The following is a 27,649-nucleotide window of genomic DNA, read 5'->3' as shown; positions in this document are numbered from 1 at the left end:
TGACACTGCATCTTTTAAAAGCGGCTCGAGAAATGTATCAAGCGGTCAAAGATGTTTGTCTGTGCAAGTTTAAATACAAAAATAATTTAAAACAGTCCAAATGGTTCCCCTTTAGTGTTCAGGAATAGTTAGGCTACAGTAGGCCTTGCTTGTCCTTCTGTCTCAGTCTATGAACTAAAGCACCAGTGGGCGGGGCCAAGGGTACGATGATTTTAAGTAGACGTTGATGTTTTCAAGCTGTAGAGGTGGTCATTAATGTACCCCTAGTGACGTACGGTAACCACCGAGATAGAGAACGAGGTGTTTCTGCAGCTTGGTTTCAATAAATGCTTTAATCGTTTTTTATCTTATATGTAAAATATCAAGGGAGATTTGATTCCTCATGATATGACCCCTTTAAAGTAGCTAGCAAATCTCAATTGTGCATCGTAAATTTTTTGGGTGAACTATCCCTTTAAAAGGCCTTGAGTGGGACATTTGGTGGGCTCTTGTACAAACAGAGATATGGAGAGGGTGCACAGCCGCTGAATCATGCTAAACACAACAAACCAGATCGTCAGTGAGAACTACACAGGGCACGTCTCACTTTCACAGAGCTGCACGCAGTCTGCATGCTTGTCACGCTGGGTGGGACATATGGACGCCCTACATATCTCGTAAAGCAGCACACAATTAGTCCTCGTGCAGGAGAGGGATGAACGAGGGTGTGTGTGTGTGTGCCAGATGGCTGATCCCTTCTCCAACATCCTGCTGAATATCACCATCATCAATCTAATAGCTATTGCCCCACAGCTCCTAACGAGGAGCATTGTATTTTCACTAATGAGAGGGGAGTAGGGTTGCCACGGTGAAGGTTGTTACTGTCTTATGGAGTTTTGTGTTCCTTGCCACAGTCGCCTTCGTCTTGCTCACTGGTGTTCTAAATACCATTTAAATTAATTTAATTTAATATGATTATTTATTTATTTTTATACACAATTTACAATCGTATTTAATCAAACTACACAAAGATGACTAAGACTTTCAATTGCAGGTAGTGAATATAATGTGCATGGTGAGTAACTGTAAGACATGCTGTTAAACACAAAGACGTGCTTGAAGAAACACACTTTATTATATTATTTAAGAACAGATGACAGAAAAGCCGTCTATGCGCATTTCTGACGCAGGGGTGTGTCTAGGGGGAGGCTGGGGGAGGCAGTGCCTCCCCTAGGATAAGCTCTGCCTCCCCTGAGAATTTGAGAAATAATCTGTCCATCTGATGATAAATTACAATTTAAAAGTGGATTGTTTTGTGCATATTTTTCCATCGCTAGCAGATGAGTGAGGTCTGACACAACAAATTCCAGTTTTGGCGCTGTTTCACAGTGCGCGCTAGCTCGGCGTACACGCTCAGAAAAAGTGCATTATGTCAGAACAGAACGCCAATGAAATGTTTACCTGGCAGAGCTTTAAAGCACGAGCAAACGATGAACTTTTGTGTTTGCGAATAAGTGCAGTGTCCTGTGAGTGTAACTCTACCGCTGCATTAACATATGATGTGAATGTACGTGGAGTTTTCGGGGACTGATCGAGGCGCCAGAACTGCAGCTGATAGAATGTGCGGCGATGAGAAAGCAGTGTGCAGTGCACTGTATGCGGCGCACGAGCAGCGTGAGATGCTTTCACATATGCTGCGTTACTTTGTAGGCTAACTGATCCGCGGCTGTACTGTACCAGAAACACATAGGCACTGTTCTGTTTATTTCAAATCCAGAAGTTATCAACAACTTTTATTTAAAAAAAAAAAAAAAAGTTTTGTCTGCATTGCGATTCTCTTTGTACACATATACACTCTTTAATAGACGTATTCACGTTAAAACCCAATTTAATCAACGTATTCAATGCATTACTTTTATACAGATGTATATATTCATTTGCTCGAGCAATTAAGTGGAAAAATATTTAACCATGTATTTATATTAAAATCGCAAACATTTTAAATTAAAACTTAAAATTGACAAAAACAGCAGACTCATACCTTTTCTTTTGCATTTAAATTTTAATACAATAAATCTTGCATTTCACAAAGAACTTGTTTTTCCACCTCCACTGAATGAGACTAGAGTCGCTCATTATCCCGCCTTGTTGAGGTACATTTTAGTTTTCCTTGCTTTACCTCGGTCTTAAAGTAAAAATGAGACTGTGAAAAATAGTAGTATTTAATTAAATACATTTATCTAAGTCTATTTTGACTATAGATCTCAAAACTCCTCCAGTAGCCCCTTAAATAAAAACGAACAGTCCTAACTAGAACGTTCATTAAAAAAAATGTAGCCTATTGCTTTTCTATTGGCCGTTATTGGGTGTGTGTCAGTCTGCTGCCAGATCACATTAACAACCAGAGTGCGCAGTAGTCACAGTCGTCAGCACTTACAACCAGAGAATAACATTAAAATACTGTTCTCATACCGTTCAAATGAGCATATCAACATTTTTACCTGGGTCCGCATTCACAAAGAATCTTATAAGAGGCTACAAGTAGCTTCATAACTTTAGACTCCTAATGTGTTTTACTAAGAGTAATTCACGAAGCATTTTAGCCCTAAAAGTAGCACCTAAGTCTGGAACAGCTTAGAAGAAGAAACAAATTAATTGACCTCTTGTCTACAAACGTGACTTCAGATTCATTTAAACTCTCTCGTCTCGGTTGCCTACTCGTGTAGCACGTCTTCTCACAAGCAAACACCTGTCACTCATCACCAGGCAATCATCGTGATCTGATATATGAATCTGTCAATAATAATAATATCATCATCATATTATTAATGTTGACCTGGTTTAACTAACTTTTATGTGATAGCCCTATAGTCTAATAGGGGCCCTGTGCCTATCTCTGGGTTCCTGGCTTAGAAAAAGATATGCACTAAAACAGATTGTGTGTAGTGTAGCTTAATTTTGCGCCGATTTTTTCAATTGTTTATGTTGCCCCCCCAAACATGATATCCTGGTTACCCCTCTGGTCTGACGCGCTGTTTGTTCGGAGGCGTGCAATCTCGTGGAACAGACGTATGTAAAGGGTTCTCACTCTTTCTTCGTTTCAGTCTCCTGAAAATGTTTTGCAAGAATAGTATCGACTATGAGAATGCTGTAAATAACCTCAGACATCTCAGATCAGGAGGTGCTATGACACAGCGCAGTTCATTGTGAACGCAACTCTGCAGCCTATACATCTCTGATTAAATCATACAATAATACAAAAACCCCACGGATATATCCGTGATTATTATCATCATTATAATTCGTATGTTTACATTTATAATTGTTTATATATCTTAATTTGTATTAGTAATGTTCCGCCTGTTGTCATAGATGGATACTTGCCTGACGGTAAATGGAAAGGTGGTTATAAATGTTTTATTTATTATTTTTTAAATGTTTTTACTCACTTGAAGTGCAATTTGAATTTGGCAATGTCTTTGGTTTAAGTTTTTTTTTTTTTTTATATATAAATGAATACAATTTTCAATGCAAAATCACTAAAGCAAGAATACCGAGCCCTAGGAAGGAACACAATAAATGTATTTACCCTTCCAAAGCAGCTAAATGGGGTCCTGGAATGAAAGGTAATAAAACACCAAAATTAAACCCGCAACAACCCACAATAAGTGATGTAAATACATAACAAAATACCCGACCGGTAGCCCATGATGGAGAGAAAGCACGGATAAACTCGGTTTATTGCCCGTTGAAAAGCCATCTTTCAAAAAGTTGAATAACACACATTTTAATTGCACATCATTTTACTTTTTAGTTCAAATAAATCTAAAATAAAGTTAAATGTTTGAAATCAAGCTGCCTTGCAATATTGTGCAGGCTTCTGCTTAAAGGTGCAATATGTAACAATTTTCATGTAATATTCGCCTTTTTTGCCAATGTGCGAACGGCTTGTAACGCAACTTGAATAATGAGACCTTCCCAGACTTCCTAGGTTGCCTATTAAAGCCTGTAGACTGATTTACATGCGAATGGAGCGAGTCTTGCCTCAGACAGTAATCTCTTCTCTTCCACCAGGCCCGGACTGGCCATCGGGAGCACCGGGACAATTCCCGCTGGCCTGGCGACTAAGTTGGCCTGCTGCCAGCCAGCGTTTTTTTTAAAAAAAATTTTTATTATTATTATTTTACATTACTACCTTTACCAGTGATCATTTTTGAATTCGTCATTCAATAAAATTATTATTAATATTAATAACAATAAAAAAATAAAATCATGAATCTGTTAGTCTTGACTGGCAAGGCTACGATTCAAATTTACGCCTCAGACAAAGGGTTAAACAGAAAATGCGAGCAGCACCCGATGATGGAGAGAAAACGGCCAGGTGGAGCAGAGAGGGAAAGGACAACAAAAAAAAGAAAGCACTCCAAGAAGAAGCCGCAAAATGTTGTAAAATTACTGACCTGTTCAGGGCTTCAAGTGCAGGTCAGTTTCATCTGTAAATACTTTTTTCTTCGTTAACTTAGTATTGAACTGCTAGCAAATGTAAGCGGTAGCGCCCGTCTAACGTTACATTCGTGGAGAAATCAAAACAAATGAGTGCACACAGAAAATGTACTGAGGTAAAAATTCTAATTGTTGTTTTTTTTATTTATAACATATGATTAATTTAACATAACACAACTAAGGGAGATGTTTTTGCTGAATATTATCATGATTGAAAATGTTACATTGAATTTATTGTTCAATAAACAAGTAGCGTAGTTAATATTTATTAAGTTACTTACATTTTAGACACAAACCATATGAACTGTTTTTGTTCTATTTCACCGACTAAAATAGTTCCAAAGGAAAGCTACAGCAGTGTTTTGTTACTGAATGATTCAGCGTTTTGAACGAATCTTTTGTATGAATGACTCACTAATTAAGATGGTCACTTGCCGCCACCTATTGGCGGTTTAGTTTAATGTTTAAGTATTGGATTTTTTTTATATTCAAACATTTATTTAAAACATCTCAAAACATTATTTATTGCAGATGTAATTGCAGTGCACATTTTTTAATTTGATGGGTAATAGTCCTATAGTGTCTTATTATTATAACTGAATTTATTGATCAAATGTAAGAATTTGACATGAAATATGATGCATACATTTAATAAGGTAATACAAATGTCCTTTTTTTATATACACTTATGAGTGAGAAGTAGAGAGGTAGAAACAGCTTTGGACTTCTAGAGTAAATGCTTGTATGTACGTTATGTGCAGACCTATTTGATATTAGGACTGCTTTACTTCTAGGTTGGTTGTTTATGTTTTTATGTTATGGTCATACTGTGAAATAAATGTAATTTAGGGGGGGGGCAAGGTTGTCCGTGTTTCTAAATTTTATTTGGGTGCATAGGATGGCCTGGATGGGTGTAGGATTTCCTGGCCTGAAATTGTGTCCCAGTCCGGCCCTGTCTTCCACTATTCAACAGCGACAACAAACTGCAACACTAGGTGACTGTGGCAGGGGGCGGGTCGTGATCCTACACACCCAGTCCCGTATTAGGCTAATTAAGCCTCCGAGAGGGATAAAGGTCGACTGCAGAGGATCGTGCGGGAGAGAGAGATCGTTTACGGACATGTCCGTCATGTGTGTGTTTGTGTCCTTGTTTTAAGTTTACCAATTAAACTATTATTGAGTTTAATTGGTAAAACTATTAAACTATTGTCAAGCCGGTTCTCGCCTCCTCCTTTCCATTGATCCCTTTACATTGGTGCCAAAACCCGGGAAGGAGGAGGGATACCCGTCGCAGAGTCCTCGACACTACCGTCCACCCAGGGGAGCGCCGATGCCATCTGCCGGGTGATGGAGTAGCCTGACCGCCCTGACGCGGGGAACAGCCGCCGTCCGCTGGGCGCGTGGGGACTGGATTCCCCGACCTCTTAGAGCAGTAGGGCCGCTGCCAGGGGCGGAGGAATGTCCCCAGGTGCCGCCAGAAAAGTGGAGGGGTCGGAGATTTGACTCCGGTTCGCCCGGAGAGGAACGGCTGTCGTCCGCCGGAGAGTGCAGCGTAGTGTTCGAATACCACACGACGGTACATCAGAGAACCGGTGAGTGAATGGAAAGGAGGAGGCGAGAACCGGCTTGACAATATAAATAATAGTTTAATTGGTAAACTTAAAACAAGGACACAAACACACACATGACGGACATGTCCGTAAACGAACGATCTCTCCCGCACGATCCTCTGCAGTCGGCCTTTATCCCTCTCGGAGGCTTAATTAGCCTAATACGGGACCGGGTGTGTAGGATCACAACCCAGCCCCGCCCTCCGCCCTGCCACAGTGACGTTATCTTAAAGATGGAATCCAGTAAACGTCCGGCTCCCAGCACAACACAGACTCCTACACAAACTCAGAATAAGCCCAAAAAAAACATTTATCTACTGAATCCCGTCTGGCTAAGCAGGAACGTGATCATGGTCGAGCGAAAACTAGAGTGAACATCGGCAGGGCATTTGATTCCTGGAGGGACCTTCATTCGGTTTTGGGGTTACAGTGCCATGAGAATTGATCTGTGTCATTTTAGCTATCTTGCTAACGCTTACGAATTGCAAGCTAGCTTGCTTCTTAACTTTCAAATACTTTAAACGATCTTCTCTTTATACTAAAAGTCACATATACAGGATAAATTGAAGCAAATATGCTGGTTTTTGATCGTAGTACAACACATGACATAAAAACATACAATAGTGCAACAGTATATTGTCTGGTATAGTTCAGCAGTATGTAGCTGTATGTGTGTATCAGTATGCTATGCTAGCTGATAAGTAGTTATAGTTTAGTCTTAAAGTTTGTAGTAAAACAATAATAACTGTGTGATTTTAATTATATTGCCTCATCTGTCAGCATGATGTCGGTGAATCACATTCAGTCTCTTTGAACGTTACGTCATGGTTTTGTTTGCTCGCTCGTGTCCTTATGAAGTGTGCGCACGAGCGCGAGCAACAGGCAGCTGCTGCAGTTCACTTAACGGCCACAGGTGTCACTAATAACAAGGGTTTCTGAATCTTACATACTGCACCTTTAAAATTACACCATAATAACTCCATAAATGCTCCACTTAGCGTCCAACCAGCATAAATACCAGTGTTAGTCGACCGTATCGGTGTGAAAAATATATCGTGGAAAGTCTAGAGGGGAGGTCTTTAAACTAAAGATTTCAAAAAGAGGATAGAGTTAGACTGGACGTTTTGTGTAATAGGCAAAATGTAAATGTTCTTGTAGCTCATCTGGTATAGCGTGGCGCTAGCCACGGCAACATCATAGGTTCCTTTCTATAGGTCAACCGATAGTGGATTTTGCCGATACCGATAACTAAGGTGCTGGGAAAAAGGCAGATAACCGATTAATCGGCCAATAGTTTTTAAAATCAATTTTTCAAGTAAAAAAATGCACTGTAAGTCGCTATTGGATAAAAGTGTCGGCCAAATGCATAAATGTATATAAAAATGTGCTAATATGATGGAAAGGACAGACTTTAGATTTGAAATATTTATAGGGGTTTATATTCTTATGACACTTAGTACATCATAATTGAGTCTTTTATGGCCATTTTTCACCCTCTCTCTGACCCTTATAGTGCGCTCATATACAACGCGAACAAATTTTCGCCTCGTTTTGCTTTGACCGCTGGAGGTGTTCACATACAATGCAAAGCTCGTGCGAGAAAGGAGGAGGGGCTTCTACGACAACTTCTCTTTCCGCCATCAACCATGGCCGATATCACAGCGACTGCTGCTCTGTATCGTTTGTGGAAGTCTAAGATACGTCGGAAAACCAAACGGCGTCGTGTTTGGGTGCATGATATTATCCAATTATCCAGATTTCTTCTGCTACTACGTCAGTACGTCAGTGACAACGTGTCATGCGAATTTCTCGCTCGAGTTGAAAAATTCCAACTCGTGCGAACACGCGAATGAAACGATTTTGCGTTTTAGCTTTTGCCATTCGCTGCTGCATTCGTGCCGCCCGCCGCAAATTCACGTCTATTTGCGTCTTTGCATTGACTTTGTATGTAAACGCGCTGTGCGAAATGCTCGATGTGAACGCACCATTAGTAATACACAGTGTTGGATAAATTACTTAAAAATAGTAATCCATTACAAATTAGCATTACAGCATAACCACATAATGTACTTAAAAATCATTTTAAATTAATTGAAAGTCACTAACTATAATTTGATTACAAGAATATAAAATGTAATACATTGCACTACTTTTTTGACTAAAATTACATAGCTTACAGTAACTCATTACTTTGTAATTGGATTACATCCAACACTGGTAGTAACTTCAGGACTTCTACTGTATCTGTAAGTATCGATGACATGTATCGACTTTACTGTTTTAGTCTTGTCCCAGACTTTCAATATTAATGAAAATTCATCAAATAAAATACAAAATTATTAAGTTTCAAAATATTATAATGTAAACAAAGAGTGAAATAAACATTTCAATATTTATAGCGGGAAAATGACTTCTATAAATTTGTCAAAAATTAGGGCTGTCCCAAAGTTGTGGCGAAGCTACAATTTATAACAATTATGCAAAAAGTGTGAAACTATAATTGAATTGTGTGTATTTAGGATGCATAAAAAGTTAGCTCAGAAATTAGCCTAAGAAAGTCAACGGAGTCAGGCATTTTGTATCAAAATCGCTAAAAATGTTATTTCCATGTGCGTCTTTTCCAGCACAGAATTCTATAAAACGATACAGAATTTGGGATGTGCTGGAAATGACACTGTGGTTGGGAGAAAATGACAAAAACGTCATAAATCTCTAGTAATGCACGTACATACACTGTTGGACATTGTTAACAGACAATTTAAAAAAAAAATGGTAAATGTGTAAAATAAAAATGGAACGAGGCTTTCTAGCAGCCCACAGTGATTAAAAGTGTCCGAAGTTGAAGAAACACCCATCCATGGAAAACCCGATCGCCAGTTCAGCGTGCGCAGTTTTGTAAAAAAAACAATTCAAATAAACAGCAACAATGTAAAGAAAGTAAACAGTGTACATCATGCACTATATAGTAAGCAGAGTTGTGAGGGTTACTTTTGTAACATATTCCATTACAGATTACAGAATACATGCTGTAAAATGTAATATGTAACGAATTCTGTTAGATTACTCACAGTTAGTAACGTAAATAAATAAAGTAAATACTTTGGATTACTTCTTCAGCACTTGAGGCATGTTATTAGATGTTTTTGAGGCATCAATATATTAAAATTAGCCAACATTTAAATTAGAAGTTCAATTTGTGTGCTTTCCAATTCACTCGGTCGGCCATCTGTTTAACAGTCGGGTGTAATGGCACTGGGAGACCACAAGGGGGCGATATAACATTTAATGAAGCAGGACGTGTTCACAGCATGCAAACCTGCACCCTGTCCTCTTAATCAGCAGTGTTTGCACAACCATAAAGCAATACCCAAGCATCATGGCAACACGTGTTGCATAAGCAAGCATCACATTTTCTTCATTCAATGTAGAAATCTAGTCTTGGTACTGTATGCTTAAGTGTAACAACATGATAGGAAACATTATCTGTGGACATACCAAACTTGCTATCTTCTATTTCTTTCAGCAAATGTACTGATTAGCATTTGATGTATGAAGGCAGAAATTCAGGCCTACTAAGCATGCCATTCGCTAAAGCATTCGAGCATGCTAGCAGATTTCTAATCCTCCTCTCTCATCAGCTTTTGTGAGCGGAGTTCTTTGCACTGTCATACTGTTTGTAGTCTCAGAGAACTGTTCAAGGTCACACGGCTGCCGTATAATTACAGACAAAGCTCCTTCAAAAGCCTGAACACATCAGACGAACGTCTGCAGGACGTGAGGATTAGTGCAGCTGCCAGTCACAACACAAATCCTCCAGAACATCACAAACACATGAACAATTTTAAAATAATGATTTTTCCCAAATCTATCCCATTTTAGAAGAGTATAAAATGTAATCTTGGTTACTGTCCATGATGGAGGGAACGAGACGTTGTGTCGATGTAGTGACACTAGGGGTCTCTCTTGAGAGCCTCGGTTGCCTCTTATCTTTGAGAAAAGGCCTATGAGAATTGGCGAATTGAATTTCAAATCCCCGATGGGTTTTACTCGGCTCGCTGAAACACTACCGCTCGGCTCAGAAGATAAAATCTGTCTGAACAGACGCACGATTCCCTCCTTTTATACCCATATGTCCGGGGGAGGGGCATGCAAAGCGAGACCCCTAGTGACCCCTAGTGGCTCAGCGGTTAAGGCTCTGGGTTACTGACCGAAAGGTCGGGGGTTCAAGCCCCAGCACTGCCAAGATACCACTGTTGGGCCCTTGAGCAATGCCCTTGACCTTATCTGCTCCAGGGGCGCTGTTTCATGGCTGACCCTGCGCTCTGACCCCAGCTTAATTGGGATGTGTAAAAACAACTGCATTTCATTGGCTCTGTACCTGTACTCTGCACAATGACAATAAAGTTGAATCTTAATCTTTGTGTCTTTTCATTTTCAGGGTTACAGCTATCAGCCCGTCACTCAATGATAGTGGGCGTCACCTTTCAAAGTAGGACGTCCTCTTCCATAATGACCTTCTCTCTGTCAGCCAATGTTAGGGTCATTTACAGCATTTATTTTTGGACTCATCCCTGACGTTCACTATATGGGTTAAAATTAAGTAATCGTCAACATCTGCACATCTCTTATTGTACCAAGCTCAGCCATAGTTGCAGTGTGAAAAAAAACATGCCTAAATTCACTAACCAGGAAGTCCAGTTTTAAAAGGTGACGCACACTGTCTTTGAGTGACTTAGCAGCGTTAATCTCATCAACGATTGTTTGTTGACAAAGGGTTTTTTGATTTTGTCAACGATAACGAAGACAAGACAAAATAGTCGCATCCAGGGTTGACTTGTAATCTGGCATACTGGGCATTTTCCCGGTGGGCCAACGCACTTTGGGGCCAATCAGGGGCGGACTGGCCATCGGGAGAAGAGAGCGGGCCGGTGGGTCGGCCGCGTCACGAACCGAATGGGTCGAGAGATAACGAGAAGGCGAGAGATAACGACCGCAACCAGGAATAACACACAAACGGAAAGGCATCTTTAAAAAGACGTGGTTTAAAAAGATGTTTCCGTGTGTGCCGCTCTTTTAGAATATACTCTTTTACATTTATGCATTTGGCAGACGCTTTTATACAAAACGACTTACAGTGCACTTATTACAGGGACAATCCCCCCGGAGCAACCTGGAGTTAAGTGCCTTGCTCAAGGGCCCAACAGTGGCATCTTGGTGGTGCTGGGGCTTGAACCCCCGACCTTCTGATCAGTAACCCTGAGCCTCAACCACTGAGCCACCACTGCCCCGACTGCTCACTCAGGGGCGATCTCTGCAGAGGTGAATGGGAAGCCGTGGGAATTCAGCTCAATGAATATCGACCGCTCGGATCCGAAGAGAAAATCTGAATGGGCATGCTAATACCACTCGCCAATTCCCATTGACCTTTTATCAAAGATCAGAGGTGTCTCGGGCTCCCAAGAGTGACCCCTAGTGTCACTACATCGACACAATGTTGAGTGAGTGACAGATAGGGAACTGTGATTACATTATAAACTGTGATTACATTATGAGTTGCTACACACCCTCATGTCATTCCTAACCCGTATGACTTTCTTCTGTGGAACACACCTCAGACACCATTTATGAGAGTGAATGGTGACTGAAACTAACATTCTGCCTAACATCTCCTTTTGTGTTCCACAGAAGAAGAAAAGTCATACGACTTTGGAATGACACAAGGGTGAGTAAATGATGACAGAATGTTCATTTTTGGGTGGACTATCTGAATATAACCTTTTTATCATGCTGTGAAATAGTTTCACCTGTATTTGGAACATAGAAATCACAACACACACTCACCCTTGTTCCTCCATCATCTCCTGTAGCTCCATGCATTTCAGCTCTACCCTCCTCTTCCTCTCATGGTCCAGAATCTCACGGTGGGCTTTCTTCACCAGGACGGGCTCGGTTGGTACACATACCTCTTCCTCAGGCTCTTCGTTAGCTTTGGGACATGTGGCCGCTGGGGTCTCAGGCTGCACAGGGACCCCGTTAGTGCCTTCCTCAGGGGAGGGAACCCTCGCCCCATCGTACATGGCCACGGCACTCTGAGGAGAAACAAGCACAGCATCAGTTTGCCATGAGTTCTCAACCATTCAAGAGATGACAGGAACATCTCAAATTCAACTGTAAACATCATACTACATTATATCTACAGTAGTTTGTACAGCAGGTTATTCAATTTGGTTAATTGGTCATTACTTTAATTAAATGTTAAATTGCTTTACGTGGTAACATTTAAATATACTGGATTGATTTAAGTAAAAAATATCTCCAAATCAAACTGACTATATTAGTTTACAAATTGTAAGACGAATAGTCTATATATGGAGATGATTTAGTACTATAGGTACTCTCACTAGAAGTGGCTGTTAGATATTAATCTGTCCACAGTTAGACAAACTGTCTATAAATGGAGGTGATTTAGTACTATAGGTACTCTCACTAGAAGTGGCTGTTAGATATTAATCTGTCCACAGTTAGACAAACTGTCTATAAATGGAGATGATTTAGTACTATAGGTACTCTCACTAGAAGTGGCCGTTAGATATTCATCTGTCCACAGTTAGATAAACTGTCTATAAATGGAGATGATTTAGTACTATAGGTACTCTCTCTAGAAGTGGCCGTTAGATATTCATCTGTCCACAGTGAGACAAACTGTCTATAAATGGAGATGATTTAGTACTATAGGTACTCTCTCTAGAAGTGGCCGTTAGATATTCATCTGTCCACAGTTAGACAAACTGTCTATAAATGGAGATGATTTAGTACTATAGGTACTCTCTCTAGAAGTGCCCGTCCAGTCAAGATGACTCAAAGGACACACCGCAGAATGCTCAATGAGGTAATAAAGAACCCTAGAGTGACAGATAAAGACTTGAAGGAATCATTGTAACTGGTTAACATCTCTGTTCATGAGTTTACTGTACGGAAAATGTAAAACAGGTGTTCATGGCAGGACATCATGAAGGAAGCCGCTGCTTTCTAACAAAAACATTGCTGCACGCCTGAAGTTTGCCAAAGACTACTTTGACACTCCACAACACTACTGGGGAAATGTTTTGTGGACAGATGAAACTAAGGTTGAATTGTTTGGAAAGAACATGCAGCACTATGTATGGCGTAAAAAGGGCGTCGCATACAAACATGAAAACATCATCCCAACGGTGAAGTACGGTGGAGGGAGCATCATGATTTGGGGCTGCTTTGCTGCTTTGGAGCCTGGACCCCTTGCCATCATCAAGGGAAAAATGAATCCCCAAGTTTATCATAATGTCAGGGTGGCAGTGCACCAGCTGAAGCTCAGTAGAATGTGTGTGATGCAGCAGGACAATGACCCTAAACATCGAAGTAAATCCACAACAGAATGACTTCAAAATAAGAAACGCCACCATTTGGAGTGCCCTAGTCAGGGCCCAGACCTTAACCTAATAGAAATACTGTGCAATGACCTCAAGAGAGACACCAGACATCCTAACAATATGTCTGAGCTGGAGCTGAAGCTGTTCTGAAAGGAAGAATGATCCAAAATTCCTTCTGAATGTTGTTTACTTTTAATCCGCAGCTACCAGAAACGCTTGGTTGAGGAGGACTGACCAGTTATTAAATTCATGGGTTCACTTACTTTTTCCACATCACTGTGAATGTTTAATGGGATGTGTTCAATAAAGACATGAAAGATTATAAGTGGTTGTGTGTTGTTAGCTTTGACTTTGATGAAGATGAGATCATATTTAATGACCAATTAATGCAGAACCAGCTAATTCCAAAAGGGTTCACATACTTTCACTTGCCAGTGTATGTTATTTGGTTAATGTTTATTGCAGCATTTATGTCACCCCGATGGTGTTTTGTGTTTGTGTGAGTGACACTGGACACTGTCGATACATTTTTATAGGTTATCGTTCATGGAAGCCGGATTTTTGTGGATTGGTTTGTATATTAACATTATATCACTAAGCCTAATAATATATACTGCAGGAATTTGTAAAATGTCTAAAGCATAGTCACTATGCTTTTCATGGTGAATTTCTGGCAGCCATAGCTAGCAATTTTTCATACAGATTTGATGTTGATTTGATGATGTTTACAGACAAGATAAGATCTTTTGGTGGTGATACTGTTGCCCACTATATCTAAGCAGGGTTGAGCCAGGCCAGTACCAGGATGGGAGACCTCCTGGGAAAACTAAGGTTGCTGCTGGAAGAGGTATTAGGGATGCCAGCAGGGGGTGCTCACACGATTCTGTGTGGGTCCTAATGCCCCAGTGTAGTGACGGGGACACTATACTATATGCTATACTGTAAAAAGGCACCATCTTTCGGATGAGATGTTAAACCGAAGTCCTGACTCTCTGTGGACATAAAAAATCCCAGGCCAAATTCCTCCCATTTGCCCTTATCAATCATGGCTTCCTAATAATCCCCATCCATTAATTAGCTCTATCACTCTACTCTCTCCTGTCCACCAATAGCTGGTGTGTGGTGGGTGTTCTGGCACACTACGGCTGCCGTCGCATCATCCAGGTGTATGCTGCACACTGGTGCCGCTAGAGGGCACTGCTTGCTTACACAATGCACACTGGTGGTTGAGGAGTGCCTAGAGAAGTGCTATATAACTGTAAGAAATTATAATAATTATTCTTATTAATGTGCTGTTATTATGGATAGCAAGAAATATTATGTTTCATTTGTGAAAGCACCGAGAACAGCCTGCTTTTTTGTCAGGATATAAAGATTCGGTAAAGGATGTGCCACATGTGTCTCAGTATGCGAAAGCAGTTTTATTCATACTTGAAGAACGAGCCGTGACCGCACAAGAACATCAAACTTAAACACACACAACACACACAATCACTCCATATTTCAGTCGTTCTGGTGATTGAATAACGTCTTCCATTGTCACATTAACATCCAAACAGCAGTTCCTAGCCACAAATAATGATTTCAGAGCAAAATAATTGCCTGTGCTTGAGTGTAATAAATTCGTTTGCTGAATGTCCATGTTTTGAGTGAAACATATTGGCTGTTGGCAACCATATCACAAAAATGATTGTAACTCTGTCTCCTCCCGTCTGGATGAGAGCCCAGAACCTGTGTGAATAATGGTCTCATGTTTCAAAATGGAGACTCAATTCAACAACTTCACTTAATCAGTGTCACCGCTAACATTCACACGATATTGTGCTGCATGGAAACATAGATTACAATACAGGTTTTCAATTTATTTTGATGTCATGTAAAGCAGTTGTGTGGTTTATCTACCATATGTTTCTGTGGCTCAATTGGTGGAGCATGACACTAGGAACCTCAAGGTTGTAGTTCACACAAACTGATCAAATGAAAATGTTGAATGCACTGTTTGTTGTTTAGAATTATAGTGTCAAAACCTGTCAAAGAACTGTCCTGGTCCTATTTTACTCCAAACTCAAGAGAAACTAAGAAATCATATTCCAGATAGAAAATGAGGACCTATTTTTAAGGGTAATTTTTTGATTTTTACATGGCTCTATATCTGTGAGTGGGTAATAATATAAATATATATATATAACAATATGTGTTAATTCATGCGTCCTTCACAAAGATGAATCTGCCCGATTCCAGCCTTGCTGAAGCACCCCCAGATCATCGTGGCTTGAAGGCCTCTCCAGGTCTCCATCTATCCATTAGATGGCCAGATGGAGGATTGGTGGTGATCTGGGGGTTCAGCAAGGCTGGAATCGAGGATTGGTTTCTCCAACAGGACAATGCCTCAAGCCACACAGTCAGGTCAATCAAGGTGTGGATGGAGGCGCATCGGGCCCAATCTCAAGACCTGAACCCCATTGAAAACCTCTGTAATGTGATCAAGAGGAAGATGGATGCCCACCAGCCATCAAACAAAGCCGAGCTGCTTAAATCTTTGCGCCAGGAGTGGCATAAAGTCGCCCAACAGCAATGTGAAAGACTGGCAGAGATCATGCCAAGACTCACAAACAGCTGTGATTGAAAATCAGGATTATTCCAGCAAATATTGATTTCTGAACTCTAAGTTAAATCATTAATATTGTGTTGATTAATAATGAATATGAACTTGTTTTCTTAGCATTATTCGAGGTCTGAAGACACAGTATCTTTTTTGTTATTTTGACCAGTTAAATGCTCTAAACGACAATATTTTTATTTGCAATTTGGTAGAAATGTTGTCAGTACTTTATAGAATAAAACACACACTTTCTCTCTCTCTCTCTCTCTCTCTCTCTCTCTCTCTCTCTCTCTCTCTCTCTCTCTCTCAGAAAACTGCTGGATGTGTTTGCTTCTAGTCCCATAGTCTCTGCTGCATTCACTTTAATTTGTGCTGACAGCTTTTGCTCAGTTCAACAAAACATTAAATTGCTTACTTAAAAAAGAGCAATTAAGTTCATAATGCAACAACTGTCAAATTAGTGCTGTGAAAAACCTTGAACAGCATTTTCTGAGATACATCAGAGACAAGAGAAAGACCTGCAAAGCAATCCAACTGTGCAATAAAAAATGCATGGGCAGCAAAGATACAAATGTCACTTTATATATGCTCAGTATAAATTCACTCTGAAAATACATATTTAACAACATATTATTACTGACATATCTAATATAACGAGCAACTCATGTAGACAGCATTGCTTACCAATGACAGACTGAACAAAATTCCAATCCAAAATTGCATGAAGGGCGAATGGCACCTTTGTAACATGACAAAGGCTTTTTCAATGGAAGCCTCTGGCCAATACCTTCTGCTACTATATCAAACAACAATAGTCTATGTGCCTGATACAATTAATGTTAACTTGAGAATGGACAATGCAACTATAATGCTTCTATAATACCTCATAAATACTAATGAAATTCTCTCTTTGTAACACATGATAAATGACCTGTATTTACTTGCTGATTGGCATTTTGACTTGATTTGTGCTGTCTAAAACTAGGAATGTACCGATATGAAAATTTTTGACCAATACCAGTTTTAACAAATCATTATTGGCTGATACCGATGCTAATACAGATATTTTGACACTTACCTTATTTTGTCATCAGATCACTGTTTTGCTCTGGGCAGCCACATCATAGAACAATAAAAAGTTACCTAAGGAATAATACAATCTTTTTAAATTCTACAGTCATGTAATGGATAATGAAAAATGCTATCCAGACCGCTAGAGGGCGCCGCTTGCTTACACAATGCTGACTGAATTCTGATTGCAGTCTATTTTTAAATGCAGCTATGACAGGGCGGAGGGCAGGGCCGGGTGGTGATTCTGCACACCCGGTCCCTTATTAGTCTAATTAAGCCTCCCATAGGGATAAAGGCCGACTGTGGATGCTGGTGTGACAGAGAGAGATTGTTTACGGGCAGCTGACTGTCGTGTGTTGATGTTTGTGTTTTTTGTCTCCCTGAAGGAGAGCTTCCAAGCTTGCTTTAATAGTGACTAATAAACAGAACAGGCCGTTCCTCCCCTCCCACCTCCTGGGAGAGCACTGCCCCCAGCTCCCTGTCAGATGCATCAGTCTGCAAAATAAAGGGGAGAGAGAAATTAGGTGCTTGTAAAAGCGGCCCCCCACACTGTGCGGATTTAACTTAAGGAAGGCCTGTTGACATGACTCTGTCCACTGAACCCCATTGAAGGGAGCCCCCTTTTTAGTAAGGTCAGTCAGCGGGCTGGTGACATCAGAATAGCTAGGCACAAACCTTCGGCAGTAGCCAGCCAGTCCCAAAAACTGCCTTACCCCCTTTTTGGTCTTGGGCACCAGGCAGGCTGCGATCGCTGTGGTTTTGTCAACCTGTGGACGTATCTGCCCATGCCCCAAGTGGAACCCCAGATTCCTAACTTCCACCCATCCAATTGCACACTTCTTCGGGTTGGCCGTGAGTCCCGCCTGTCTCAGCACTCACAGGACAGCCCTCAGATGTTGCATATGCCACTGACAATCATTGCTGTAAATTATGATATCATCTAGGTATGCGGCGACATACGCCATGTGTGGTCTGAGGACCTTGTCTATAAGGCACTGAAACGTGGCCGGGGGTCCAAACAAACCGAACGGAAGAGTCACTAATTGATGTAATCCGAATGGTGTGGAAAAAGCTGTAATTTCTCTCTGTCGCACCACCATCCACAGTCGGCCTTTATCCCTCTCGGAGCCTTAAACATGACCCAGCCCCGCCATCCGCCCTGTCACAACAGCCTTTCAAGCTCATGTACTCGCACAAGACCATATTGTGATTTCAATCTTAACTCAATCAATCGTGCAGCCTTAATGGATACCACATCAATGTCTCATAAGTCAAAGTTTCCTGATTTCAAAGCATATAGCATATAGCATGAAAGCATAAAGCATATAGGATGGTTTCCCTCATCATGTAGCCTATAGGTTAGTGCTTTCACAACTGTCACATCTATAACAACAGATTTTCCTCATCAATGTGAGAACAAGAACGATTATAAATTAAATATGACATGTTCATATGATTGCCAACCCTTCTACATTCTGTTGCTATCATTATTTCTGGATTGTACATTTGAATTTAAAGAGTTGATACAAACTGTGTTGATAATTAATTATAAATGAACCATTGTTTTTTTTCCTCTTCATATCAGCATTTTCTTGCTTAAAACTGATTTGCAGATGGTTTTAATTTGATCAATCATTGGCCGAAAAAAAAATCATGTGCATCCCTAACTAAAACCTCAACTAATAGACTTCAAACCTGTTTTACCTTCATTATTCTTGGATATCAGACAGTCTGTAAAACTTTCATCCTCATCAGGGTAGTCACCAGAACACAGCTGGAGAAGACTGAAGCTCAGCTATTGAAGAAACTAAAAGTGTATTTTTGACTATTGCAGAAAGCTTTTAGCTGCCTAATTGACTGAATTATAAGAGCTGCTTCACAAGCCTGACTTTGTATTATGCCCAACTACTTGAGGAACTGTATTATCTAATTAAACCTGTTTCTGTGCAGGTCACTCATAAGATCATTTCTCTGTTTTTAGAGAATCACAGTTGTCAAGTAGATGGATCAGTTGTCCAAGAGTTAGCCACTGCACGGAGTACTTCACATCATATTCAAGATGCAATAGCAAAAAATGGCCAGTTGTCTACTGCATGGAAGCACAGGACGTATTACATAAAGAACTTCAGCGTAGTGGAAAATGTTGAATATATAATTGACAAGGAGAACTGAAAATCTTGTCAATACATCCCGGTGCTAAAAATGTTGCAACAAATATTGCATTATGAGACTATCCTAAACAATACAGTTAATTTGAAAGAAAGACTTCAATCAGTTGGGAGCGATAAATATATTTTTCTCTGGGATGGTTTATTTAATAAAGAGAATACTCTTTTCTCAGTGTGCAATATTCATTAATTTTGTATGTGCGTGACTTAGAAACAGGCAATCCCCTAGGCACATCACATAAAAAAACATAAAATCTGTGCTCTGTATTATATTTTGGGCAATCTGCCACCTGGTTGTCACTCTTCATGTCATCTATCCGCTTGGCTGCATTGATCAATAGTGAAAATGTGAATTTTTATGGATATGACAGTGCTAGAGACTTTAGTTATATTGGAACAACATGGGATATTTGTGGCAAAGATAGGCACATTTATAAAGGGAACAGTGTGATATGTAGTTGTTGACAACCTTGGAGCCCACGGTATTGCAGGATGTGTATAGAGTTTTTCACGAAAGTATGGAGTGGAGCGTTCTCTTTGAGGACAGAGGAGATTCACATTAGGCATCAGAAAATGCTTGAGGAGGAATCATTGGATAACCTTTTTGGTGTGAAAAATAGGTGTGTTCTGTCTGAAAAACTTTTATCATTTTAATGCCACTACTGGTTTCCCACCAGATATTGTGCATGATTTATTTGAGGGAATTGCTCCTTTAGAAATAGCTCTATGTCTCACTGTGTTAACTTCTAAAAAAGTATTTTACGTAGCATCATAGCATGAGGCTATACAAAGTTTCCCCATCAAAGGACAGATAAAACAAACCAACCCCCCATTCTGTGCCACTGACCTATGCATCTAGGAATTGTAGGACTTTGATGCAGAAGATTTAAATGCAGAATCTACACTGATTTTCTCCTGAGCTATAAAGAGATTCAGACTGGTGCCAGCAAGTCTGGATGTCGTGCATCTGGCAAATCTTAACTGCCATAAAAACAGTGGGAAATCTTTTTTTTGTTAATCAAATAAACCCCCAAACTAACTCATCACATGACTAGCCATTTGCTGAGGGATTACTCTTTTCATGATCACCAGGGAAACCCATGGAAACCCATTGTTCTTCAATATAGGCAACTCTCCGCATTTAAAACTATTATACTAATCATGACGCATGTTTCCTGCTCACCAGCTCACATGAAGCGTCATTTATGAAGAGTTAACATGGACCTTGGACTTTTCTATAAATTCTATGAAGAAATGAATGATTAAAATGTTCAAACCATAGAACAAAGGCCATGAATAAATTATCTTGAGGGGAGGACACTTCGACCACGGGCCTCCTGAAAAGCCACCTCTAAATGGCTTAGAGCCTCTTTGGGGTGTGAACAAACCAAATAGGTTAAAAACCAGCCTGGACAACCCCCTCGAGTTCTTCTCTGCTCTACTGACATCACACACTTTGACCTCTGTCTATGGAAGTCTCTGGTTGTCCCTGGCAGGAGGTCTCGCCTCCAGGGCTCTGCCTGGTCATTTCCATCACCCATCCATTGAACCAAACAAAGGCCTCCTGGAACTAAACCAAGCCAAAGGACTTCAAAGAACTCCACATGACAAGCAATGCATGCAACGCAAGTACAGACCTCCAGACTTTCACTGAAATCTGGTGCTTTCTTTAATATTATTTGAGTAACCCGATCTCAGATTATGGCATACTAAATGAAGTTCTCAGGATTTGTTCAAGGCAAGTTCTATAGGCTCCATAAAAATGAATTTTTCTGTTACAAATAATTTTCTATTCATCTTGTGTCAAGGCTCACTTACCAACCCTTGTTTATGTTTGTTTGTCTATGTGTTAGTTTAGTTGTGTGTTAATACATTTTATGTTGTAGATTAGCAATAAAGTCTTGTTTGTATTCAAAGATAATTTGGCTGTGGTATATTTTGATAAATATTCTCGTCACTTGATTTATCAAAGATCTTGCACCTAAGCATGGACCATATCTAAAATATTTCTGATACTATTTTCAATAAGCCATGAGAATAGTATTAATACAATAAGCTAATTAATCATAATTCCCTTATTAAAGCAAATTCCTTACAAAAGAAATTGTGAGCGGATACAACGAGATGTTGTATTACGAATTTAATGGTGGAGAATTTTATTCAGATAAATAATCTAATTATTTGTAATTTATCTTTCTTATAATAGTTGTTGAACATGACTAATTCCATTATAAATGTCCCTGCATAATCATGGAGGTGTGCAGGCACTTTAACCCATACTGTGTACGTTTACACTACCAAATTTCCTACAGAATACATTAGGCGGAAATGCTCATGAGAATTGGAGTTTGTTCAGATTTTTCCCACTCCTCCTTGGCCTGAAAGTGCCTGCTGGTGAATCTTTCTGGAGCCTCCTCACTAACTTAAAGGACAACGTGGACCTTGTTGTTGCACCTATTCATACATCAGATTCAATTTTTAATTTTAAGATCTCTGAGAACAGTTTTAAAGAGGTTTTCCCAGACCCAACCTTGCTGCTTGAATACCACTTTTTAGAACACTATCCAGAACTTCCAGAAAAGTAGTCAGTTTCTCTTTGGACTTTGCAAAGCTCCTCAAGAGAGTTGTGCTGCATACTGGTTGTTTCAAAAATGTGTTATTGTCCTTGGCAGAGAGGCACCAGTTTCATATGGCACAACAGCTTTATATATGTGGCTTTTCTAAACCTCTCCTGGAAGTGACAAACATCTCAACTGTTTCCATTGAAGTTTTGAATGAGTATATTGCTCTAGCTGTTAAGCAGAAGCACCTAGAAATAAAGATTATTTGCCTGGCTAAAAATGTCACCTATAATGGGTTAAACTTCAGGACTGGAATGATCATTGCTTATGGTTCACTGGCAGGGCTGCCTGAATTTACAGAAATAATCCAGATGATTGTTGTGAGGGAGAAGTTGCTTTTCGTTGTTTGAAAGCTGAGTGCCTGGTACATGGAACACTTCAGGGCCTATGGATTGAAAATATCCCCAAAAAAGGAGGTTAGAGTTCTTGAGCCATCTGAACTGATGGACCAATATCGATTGGCGGACTACAGAGTTGGAGGAATGCGGCTAATTATGCTCAAAAGGTATATACAAATATAAGGTCTGCATTTTGTATTTGGGTTAAACTGTAGCTCTCAGTCTTTATGGTTGACTGTATATCAATATAATTGTATACATTTAGCCCAAATATGCACAACTTTACAGTAGTTTACATTTTTGTGATACTAAAATCTCCCTCTCTTTCTTTCTCTCTTTCTCTCTCTCTCTCTCTCTCTCTCTCTCTCTCTCTCTCTCTCTCTCTCTCTCTCAGTGAACATTGATTATAATGGTAAGTACCACACCTTTTCGACTACTGGTCATCTTGAGTGAGGATGAATGGACCAACCACGTCAGAATGGAGCTACCGAATGGCGTCCCTGACTCCGTTGAAGAGTTAATTATGGAGGTAAAGTATTTGTATGGATTAAGTTGAAATCTAAGGCTGCAGTACAAAGTCACTGATTTTGGTACACTTGTCAACTTGACTTCTGCCTCTAAAATCAAGGATCATACAGTACAATTGTTAAGGTTATCAATTTAGACTGTGCATCTTCAATGATTAACTTGGAGCCAGTTGACTTATCAACAAGTGATAATCCTTTAGTCATCGAAGACAATGAAAGCCTCCTTTACATCTACAGGGTTAGATGATACAATGCTGTTAAGCAGCTCTTCCTCCAAGGCATTCAGAGAAGAACAGTGGCCAAAAGCGTCCACATACCTATTTTCTCCTATGACACAGAGTGTCAACTAAAAAGAGGAAATGCAGTGTACATAAGAAGCTAGGCTAGACTGACAGCCAGCTCAAAATTCAGACTTACTGGAAAAGGTGGCAGAAACAATCTATACCTACAAAGCATATCCTACAGATGCTGACTTTAGTGTAGTTGTAGAGGCTCTGACACAGGCACACCCCTGCCTGAGTTTACCAGGCTCTTTCAGTAAGAGCTATGTATGGAAAAAGAGGCTGAAATACAAGATGGCTAACTACCGTTCTCAGCTTAAGTCACATGATTCTTCACCTGAGCTCATAGTGAATTCTCTGAAACATAAGTCTCATGATGATGCCTACCTAGCAGAGAACATTAAGAGACCAAGAAAAGCTGAGGCTAACTATTATCCATCACTCCCAAGCGGTGAGACACCAGAAAGCCTGGAAAAAGAGAGAACATCCCTTTTGAATAAGAACAATAATGGGAAAATAATAAAAGAGAAGATGTCCAAAATACACTCACCTAAAGGATTATTAGGAACACCTGTTCAATTTCTCATTAATGCAATTATCTAATCAACCAATCACATGGCAGTTGCTTCAATGCATTTAGGGGTGTGGTCCTGGTCAAGACAATCTCCTGAACTCCAAACTGAATGTCAGAATGGGAAAGAAAGGTGATTTAAGCCATTTTGAGCGTGGCATGGTTGTTGGTGCCAGACGGGCCGGTCTGAGTATTTCACAATCTGCTCAGTTACTGGGATTTTCACGCACAACCATTTCTAGGGTTTACAAAGAATGGTGTGAAAAGGGAAAAACATCCAGTATGCGGCAGTCCTGTGGGCGAAACTGCCTTGTTGATGCTAGAGGTCAGAGGAGAATGGGCCGACTGATTCAAGCTGATAGAAGAGCAACTTTGACTGAAATAACCACTCGTTACAACAGAGGTATGCAGCAAAGCATTTGTGAAGCCACAACACGCACAACCTTGAGGCGGATGGGCTACAACAGCAGAAGACCCCACCGGGTACCACTCATCTCCACTACAAATAGGAAAAAGAGGCTACAATTTGCAAGAGCTCACCAAAATTGGACAGTTGAAGACTGGAAAAATGTTGCCTGGTCTGATGAGTCTCGATTTCTGTTGAGACATTCAGATGGTAGAGTCAGAATTTGGCGTAAACAGAATGAGAACATGGATCCATCATGCCTTGTTACCACTGTGCAGGCTGGTGGTGGTGGTGTAATGGTGTGGGGGATGTTTTCTTGGCACACTTTAGGCCCCTTAGTGCCAATTGGGCATCGTTTAAATGCCACGGCCTACCTGAGCATTGTTTCTGACCATGTCCATCCCTTTATGGCCACCATGTACCCATCCTCTGATGGCTACTTCCAGCAGGATAATGCACCATGTCACAAAGCTCGAATCATTTCAAATTGGTTTCTTGAACATGACAATGAGTTCACTGTACTAAAATGGCCCCCACAGTCAGCAGATCTCAACCCAATAGAGCATCTTTGGGATGTGGTGGAACGGGAGCTTCGTGCCCTGGATGTGCATCCCACAAATCTCCATCAACTGCAAGATGCTATCCTATCAATATGGGCCAACATTTCTAAAGAATGCTTTCAGCACCTTGTTGAATCAATGCCACGTAGAATTAAGGCAGTTCTGAAGGCGAAAGGGGGTCAAACACAGTATTAGTATGGTGTTCCTAATAATCCTTTAGGTGAGTGTATATGGATAAGGCAGGTAAGAAGTTGTGGATCAGCAACCCAGCATTGAGGATTTCATAGACAAATGGCTAGCACTTTTCCAGGTGGAAGAGGTACACTATCTGTAAGTGATTTTTCTACAAATGTGCAAATTTGATAGATTGTTTTGGAAGCTTGACTATAAAAATAGTAGACACCAACAATATGTCCACGAAGGTGCAGAAATTGAATACCAAGCTACACAGAGGACCGTAGGCTACCGTAGTGTTCACAAAATATGGACTGCACATGAAGTGATCCGCTTAATATTATTTTGCATTCATATTTTGTAGTGGTTCTACAACTTTGTTAATGCTAATGTTTTATTACCTGAAGGATGTTTTTTTTTTCTCCTCACCATTGGAGACAAATGCCTTGTAACTTATATATTACGCCAAGAATGTATTTGTGAGTGCTGTTGTTTGAAAAACATATGGCAACATATTTTGATATATTTTTTTATCTGGTGAGGACCATCCTGGTGTTTTTATTTATTGGTATGTCTTCAACAGTGGTGAAAGACCATAGTAGTTGAAAGTTATTGTGCCCAAGTATAATACTTATACTATAGAAATGGAAAAGCATGTTAAGGGCAGACGTGTCAACTTATCAGGATGTAGAGCGGTTCATCCACCAATTGCAGGGTTAGTGGTTCGATTCTTGGCCCACATGACTCCACATGCCGAAGTGTCCCTTTGGGCAAGACATTGAACCCCAAGTTGCTCCCAATGGCAGGCTAGCACCTTGAATGGTGTGTGTGTGTGTGTGTGTGTGTGTGTGCGTGCGTGCGTGCGTGCGTGCGTGCGTGCGTGCGTGTGTGTGTGTGCGTGTGTGTGTGTATGTGATTGGGTGAATGAGACTCAGTGTAAAGCGCTTTGGTAACCGCTAAGGTTAAAAAAGGCGTTATATCAGTGCAGACCATTTTATTGTAAATCAAGTTTTGGAATAATAACCAATGAAATGCAACAGGAATCTGATAATTATTGATGAAAGTGAAATTGTTGATACGATACAACAGAACAATTGCACATAACCTACAGAATAATTTAAAATGATGACATCTCGAAGAGATTTTGTCTGTTCAGTCTGAAAAACATTGCTTGCTCCAAATGTTAGAAAATGGGTTTCCTTTGCGAAGTGAAGTTAAAAATACTTTGTGTGAGTTATTACCTCAATTTTTTATGTTGGAGCAATGTTTTATGTTTTTATGCACTGTAAGGGTGTTGTGGGTAACAACAGTGTGGGTGTGTTTTTTGTGTGCAGATGACCCGGGTTCTATTACGCATTTTGGCCCACTTTTCCCCATCCTGTTTCCTGTCTCCACTATTAATATTTCCTTTAATACTGCTTATAATAATAACTAAAAATTTAAATAAATGTTGATTTCTTCGCAGTGATTTGGTCTCGGTAAAGGTCAGGAAGTGGAGAGAAAGTTTTGATCCGGGTAAAATTAGCCATGGTTTTACTATAGTAATATTGTAGTAACCATGTTTATTGGCAGAAGTGATAGTTTTAATGCAATTAAGCATAGTTTTACTAGAGTTAATATAGTAACCATGTATAATTTTGTGTTTACTATGATTTTACAACAAACTATCATGGTGATTATATGGTAAAACCATGGTTAATTTTTGTTAGGGATGTTTTATGGTTAGTTTTAGCGGTAAGGTTTGTTGTAGGGTGTCTGTGGGACTCTAAAAAACACAATAAACACACTGCACTGATACTGTGTATTGATAGTATTTAATTAGGGGTGCAAATAGCATCTAACATTATTTACATGCAGTACTTGCATTATGCACTTAGTGTAAATAGCCTCTGCCTTTCTTTTTCCATTTTCATGTATATTGATGTATTCAGTGACAATTTCTGTAGTGATAAAAATTATGGTTTTGCAAACACATAATGGTTTTACAAAATATTTTGGCAAACCAATTTCAATTTATATGATTTTGGATGCATTCATTCTAATCTCATTTACAGTAGAAGACAGAAATGTACTTACACTTTAGCCAAATACATTTAAACTCAGTTTTTCACAATTCCTGACACTTAATCGTAGAAAACATTCCCTGTCTTAGGCTAGTTAGGATCACTACTTTATTTTAAGAATGTGAAATGTCAGAATAATAGTAGAGAGTATTATTTATTTCAGCTTTTATTTCTTTCATCACATTCCCAGTGGGTCAGAAGTTTACAGACACTTTGTTAGTATTTGGTAATATTGTCTTTAAACTGTTTAACTTGGGGCAAATGTTTTGGGGAGCCTTCCACAAGCTTCTCACAATAAGTTGCTGAAATTTTGGCCTCTCCAATATCTTGACTTTGTTGTCCTTAAGCCATTTTGCCACAACTTTGGAGGTATGCTTGGGGTCATTGTCCATTGGAAGACCCATTTGCGACTGAGCTTTAACATCCTGGCCGATGTCTTGAGATTTTGCTTCAATATATCCACATAATGTTCCTTCCTCATGATGTCATCTATTTTGTGAAGTGTCCCTCCTGCAGCAAAGCACCCCACAACATGATGCTGCCGCCCCCCATGATTCACGGTTGGGATGCTGTTCTTCACCCTTTTGTAACGAGTGAAGCTAGGAAGCAAGTTGCAAGTGACAATAAGTTTATTAACAGTCAAAATGTGAAGATTGGGGAAAAGTCCGGGGTGACGGTTTAGTGGCGCAGGAACTCCAATGGTCAGATGAATCCGGTGAGAAGCGTGGTGAGGAGTGCTGAACAAACACGACGAATCCACATAACATCC

At 40.0% G+C, this 27,649-nt stretch overlaps 1 protein-coding gene across 1 annotated transcript in view; it reads right to left on the bottom strand.

Annotated features, from left to right (window-relative positions):
• The window catches only part of srrm3 (serine/arginine repetitive matrix 3), a 115,281-nt gene that overhangs the window by 47,095 nt on the left and 40,537 nt on the right, over positions 1-27,649 (bottom strand). The window contains exon 2 of the mRNA XM_052110173.1: positions 11,934-12,181. Coding sequence (XP_051966133.1) covers positions 11,934-12,169 — 236 coding nt within the window. The 5' untranslated portion in view covers positions 12,170-12,181. The remainder of the gene's footprint in view (positions 1-11,933; positions 12,182-27,649) is intronic.

The sequence above is a fragment of the Xyrauchen texanus genome, chromosome 3, assembly GCF_025860055.1.
Source record: "Xyrauchen texanus isolate HMW12.3.18 chromosome 3, RBS_HiC_50CHRs, whole genome shotgun sequence".
Taxonomy (NCBI): Eukaryota; Metazoa; Chordata; class Actinopteri; order Cypriniformes; family Catostomidae; genus Xyrauchen; species Xyrauchen texanus.
The sequence above is the reverse complement of the archived record's forward strand: the minus strand, read 5'-3'. Positions and strand labels throughout refer to the sequence as shown.